Below are 4,823 nucleotides of genomic sequence, written 5' to 3'. Positions count from 1 at the left end.
ACAGTAAAGCCTCCATCCTTGGACTTGAATGATGGATAGGTCTATAGAGAGGGTACAAAGGCATTAAAGTGAACAGAAAGAGCAACTGGAAAAATCAACTTGGTGATTGAACCAAGATCCATGAAAGAGTTTCTGCTCAGAAGGTGATAAGATCGCACGGGTATTAAAAGATCCAGAAAACAGTCAGGCTTTCAAAAGCAACATTTCACAATGAATTTCTATTACACAATTGACTAAAAGATCTGATGACTACAAGAGCCTACTGTGTTTATTGTTTGATTTTTTTTTAAATAAAATCATTTATTTCAGTAGAGCAAATGTCTCCTTAGGGGACTCTCTTCCAACAAGCAATCTCACTTTCACACGTCAAAATTATTCCAAACTCCTTGGCAAGACTTTTAATGCCTATACAATCAGATCACCTTCTAAATGGAAACTCTTCCATGTGCCTTGGTCCAATCCAGTCACTTTTCCCATTCTTGCTCACTTTAATGTCCTTTGTGCCCTTTCTATAGGTCTAGCCATCATTCAAGTCCAAGTGTGGACTAACATTCCAAAATGCTTGTAATTAAGAGATTTCAATTCAAATGCATCTCCACAAAATCCTTATTAGCTGCATGACTTTGGTCAAGTCACTTAAACTCTGAACTTCTTGTTCTTCACTTATAACGTGGGGGTGACTGCGCTTGCATTGTGGGGCTCACAAAGGCAGATAATGATTTACAGACTTTGAGCACTATTGAAATATGACTAGTTCTTGATGTATTAGTGTGAGTGGATTATTGAACTTCTCTGGGCCTCAGTTTCCTTATCTGTAAAATGAGAGTAAACTTGCCATCTAAGGGAGGGCGTGGGAGAAGTAGAGGGGAATTGGAATACAAGGTTTTGCAAGAGCTAATGTTGAAGAATTGTGCACACATATGTTTTGAAAAATAAAAAAGCTTTAATAAAAAAGAAATAAAATGAGAATAAAATACTATCTGCCTCGCAAGATACCTAGAGAATGCATTTTGCAAATCTAAAGTGCTAACAAAATATGAAGTCATACCCTTATATAGCTATTAAATCTGTTTCCTGGTAACTTCCCCTTATTATTCCTGGTGTTATTGGGGACCACAGTGTATAAAAATAAGTTGAAGGAATTTCTTCTTTCTGATTTCTAGCCACCCCCGGAAATGTTGGGAGGAAACCCCTATCCCTGGTTCAGTAAGGCCCATTAAGCTCTAGAACAAAAGTGATGAAGTAATGTGGCAGTCCCTGTGGGGCAGAATGACGACCAAAGCGAGTGAGAAAGCCAGAAAGGAGTTTCCCAGCTCGATATAAGGGAAATTTTTCCAACCAGAAGTGAAACAGGCTACCCTGGGAGCCAGTGGTCTCTGCTCATCAGAGATGCTCAGTTGGGAGCAAAGCTGAAAGAGGGCTTCTTGCATTCTAAGGCACTGAGAAGTGAGATGATGTGCCCAAAGTCGTAGAGGAACTGCCTGGGTTATATTTGAAACCAAGCCCTCTGCCCAGAGGGTCCTGCGGTGCTCGGATTCTCAGATTTGGGAGAGCAGACAGAAAGAAGAAGACAGACAAGTGAAAAGTAGCGGGCCAGTAAGCAGGACTGGGAGGGAGATGGGAGTGGTGCGGGAGGCTGGGCTTCCTGGAGAGACAGCCACTCAGAGGAATTCCACTGGGGTGGAGCTTGGAGCCCACAGAGAAAAAGTGGCAGAAAGTGCTGAGAATTGCAGCAGAGCTGGAAAACCAGGGGGGGACAGCCAGCCACTGACAAGGTGAGGGGCAGAAGGGATCCGGATGGCACAGAACGGCTCCCTGCCCTCCCCCGTACTACTGCTGCTGCTGCTGCTGCTGCTTCCACTTCTGCGAGCTGGTAAGTCATAAATCCTCGAGGGCTCAGAGGCAGCCCAAACCTACCCCAGCCCAAACCATCGCCCCCGCCGGGCCCGAAGTCTGCTCCCTCCTCCTTAGCCCACAGACAAAGGGGCCGGGGGAGAGAGTGGTCAGATCCCCTTCCACAGCCCACCCCATCACAGAGCCCCACCCCCCTCAACCCCACGCTGGTCAGGAGAAGGGACCGGAGACCAGCTTACCACAAGCCCTTCTGTTCTTGTAGAGTAAGGGGAGTAAGGTTCGGGAAATAGAATTCCAAGTAAGGTGAAGCTCCCAAATCAGTTTCAGTTTCCCAGAATAAACTAGTGACAAACTGTGTGGCCTGAGAAGTAATCTGTTTTAGCTCACACCTGACTCATCTCTCCTGCTAGCCTTCCCTTCCTCAGGACTCTGAGTCATACCCACCTAACCCTTACCCTCACTCCAGGCACTCAGAAACGAGCTTCCTGTGTCAGGACCATTATTCTTTTTTTTTTAATAAATATATAGAGCTTTTTATTTACAAGATACTTACATGGGTAATTTTATAGCACTGACAATTGCCAAACCTTTTGTTCCAACTTTTCCCCTCCTTCCCCCCACCTCCTCCCCCCGATGGCAGGTTGACCAATATGTTAAAGTATACATGTATACATAAAGATGTATACATGTCCATACAGTTATTTTGCTGCACAAGAAGAAATGGATTTTAAAATAGTGTGCAATTAACTGTGAAGGAAATTAAAAATGCAGGCGGACAAAAGTATACAGATTGGGAATTCTATGTAGTGGCTCATAGTCATCTCCCAGAGTTCTTTCCCTGGGTGTAGCTGGTTCAGTTCATTACGGCTCTATTGGAACTGATTTGGTTCATCTCATTGTTGAAGAGGGCCATGTCCATCAGAATTGATCATCATTATTCTTAAGATCAAAGACCAAGAAGACAATGGTCCCCAGAGGCCATCGAGTCCAGCCTTTTCTTCAGGGCTTTGGAGGAAGGGGAGTGAGAGGAGTTTCTCTCCCATAATTCCACATCAGCACCAATTTCCTTCCTGAACTTGAGTCACCCCCGCCTCCCACCTCAGGACCTCTCTCTTCTGACTGGACTCCTGTCTCTCCGGTCTCTGTCAACTTTCTCTACTTTTTCTCTCTGACCTCTCATGCCTCCATATACCCTCCTAGCCTCCACTAGACCACCTTTCCCTAATCCTCCCCGATGCCCTTAGATTCCACCATAGAATCAGATCTAGAGGAGCAAAGCCAATAGAACAAGAGAAAGAGAATGCTAAAGCTGGAAGAGACTTTAGAACACACTACATCAGCTTAGAACACAATGTCAAAACTAGGTGAGACCCTAGAATGTAAAATGTTAATGCTGGGGGGAGAACCTTAGAACTAGGGAGCTTAGAACATGGAATGTGGAACTGGAGGACTTTAGAACATAGAATGTCAGTGTTAGGATGGACCTTAGAACACGGAGTGTAGAATGAAAACAGAGTGTCAGTGTTGGGAACATGCTTAGAACATGGAATACTAGAGTCAGGGAGAACCTCAAAGCATTGAATTTCAAAACCGTCTTCCCTCCACCATTTGTTCCCTGACCCCTCTCCCCTCTCTTCCCCTTCCCTGACCAGTGCTGTTCTCAGTTCTTAATATACTTCTCTCTCTTCTCCCCACGCCGCACCCCTTCCCTGCCCAGCACCTCAGACCCCTCGGGTGTCTGTATCTCCAGTGGTGTCTGGCCTTCTGGGGACAACTGTGCAGCTCCCGTGCCACCTGGCACCTGGGGAAGATGAGGTCCAGGTATCCCAGATAACATGGCTACGCAACGGCCAGAGCAGCGATCGCTTAAGTATAGCTGTCTTCCACCCAACCCACGGAGCCGGCTTCCCGAGCACGGGGCCCGGAGCAGAACGCCTGGCATTCGTGTCCCAGAGCCAGGGTCCAGGTTCCAAGTTCCACGATGCCTCCCTAATCATTCAGGATCTGAGGGCCGAGGATGAAGCCAATTATACCTGTGAGTTTGCCACCTTCCCTGGGGGCAACAGGAAAGGCACCACCTGGCTCAGAATTCTGGGTAAGTGAACACCCAGGGAGGGGAACCAAGAGGGCAAGCGGGGCCCCGGACCCTGCGAGGAGAGGTGAGGGTGGAAGAAGCCTGGGTCCTGAAGCGAGGACCTCGCTGGCTCCCCAGGGGTCTCTCCCCTGGCCTCTCGGGACACTAGGGACCCATAACTCATCCTAACATCCCAACCCAGGGCAGAAAGGGCGCTTCCAAGCCATCAAGTTCAGTGTTCTCCTCTCACTTACATGGAAAATTCCCGTTAGAAAATGGGACATAGACTGTCGGAGCTAGAAACATCATAGAACATCAGAGCTGAGAGGGGCAGAATATAAAATGTAAGTGCTGGGAGGAACATGAGAATGTAGAATGTTCTAAGCTGGGAGGGATCTTAGAATGTAGAACAATGAACATCAGAGCTGGGGAAGGGGTCTCCTAGAACATAAAACATAAAATTTCAACCTGGGACAGAGAAAGGCCCTTGGAACTTTGAATATTAGAACATGGAACTAGGACTAGCTGGAACCTTAGAACATAGGTTAAGAATATTGAATCTTAGGGTTGGAAGAGTAGCCCCTCCCCATTTTATGGGTGAGGAAACCGAGGACCCGCAGAAAGGAGCCGACTCCCCCCCAAACTCCACAATAAATCTTACTCGTCTTCTCATTCTCCCCCAGCTAAACCTGAGAACCGCGCAGAGGCCTACACGGTGACCTCGGGTCCGGCCCCCGTAGCTGTGGCCACCTGTGTTTCCAGAGGGGGCCGCCCGCCGGCTCGGATCTCCTGGTCCCCTCCGTCGGTCGGCTGGAGCAACGAGAGCAGGACGGCGGGACCCGGGCCCGACACCTTCACCGTCACCAGTCGCTTGACTCTCATCCCTACAGCCCAA

The 4,823-nt window shown here is 47.9% G+C and overlaps 1 protein-coding gene across 1 annotated transcript in view; it reads left to right on the top strand.

The window, feature by feature from the left end:
- Nucleotides 1–1,450: 1,450 nt before the first annotated feature.
- Nucleotides 1,451–4,823, top strand: part of LOC127556363 (nectin-2-like) — an 11,238-nt gene continuing 7,865 nt past the window's right edge. The window contains exons 1-3 of the mRNA XM_051989471.1: nt 1,451–1,873; nt 3,572–3,949; nt 4,612–4,823. The exon at nt 4,612–4,823 is cut by the window's right edge and continues 85 nt beyond it. Of these exons, the coding sequence (XP_051845431.1) occupies nt 1,798–1,873; nt 3,572–3,949; nt 4,612–4,823 (666 nt within the window). The 5' untranslated portion in view covers nt 1,451–1,797. The remainder of the gene's footprint in view (nt 1,874–3,571; nt 3,950–4,611) is intronic.

Source organism: Antechinus flavipes, chromosome 3 (assembly GCF_016432865.1).
Source record: "Antechinus flavipes isolate AdamAnt ecotype Samford, QLD, Australia chromosome 3, AdamAnt_v2, whole genome shotgun sequence".
Classification (NCBI taxonomy): Eukaryota; Metazoa; Chordata; class Mammalia; order Dasyuromorphia; family Dasyuridae; genus Antechinus; species Antechinus flavipes.
Note: the sequence above shows the minus strand (reverse complement) of the source record. Positions and strands in the feature narration are given on the sequence as shown.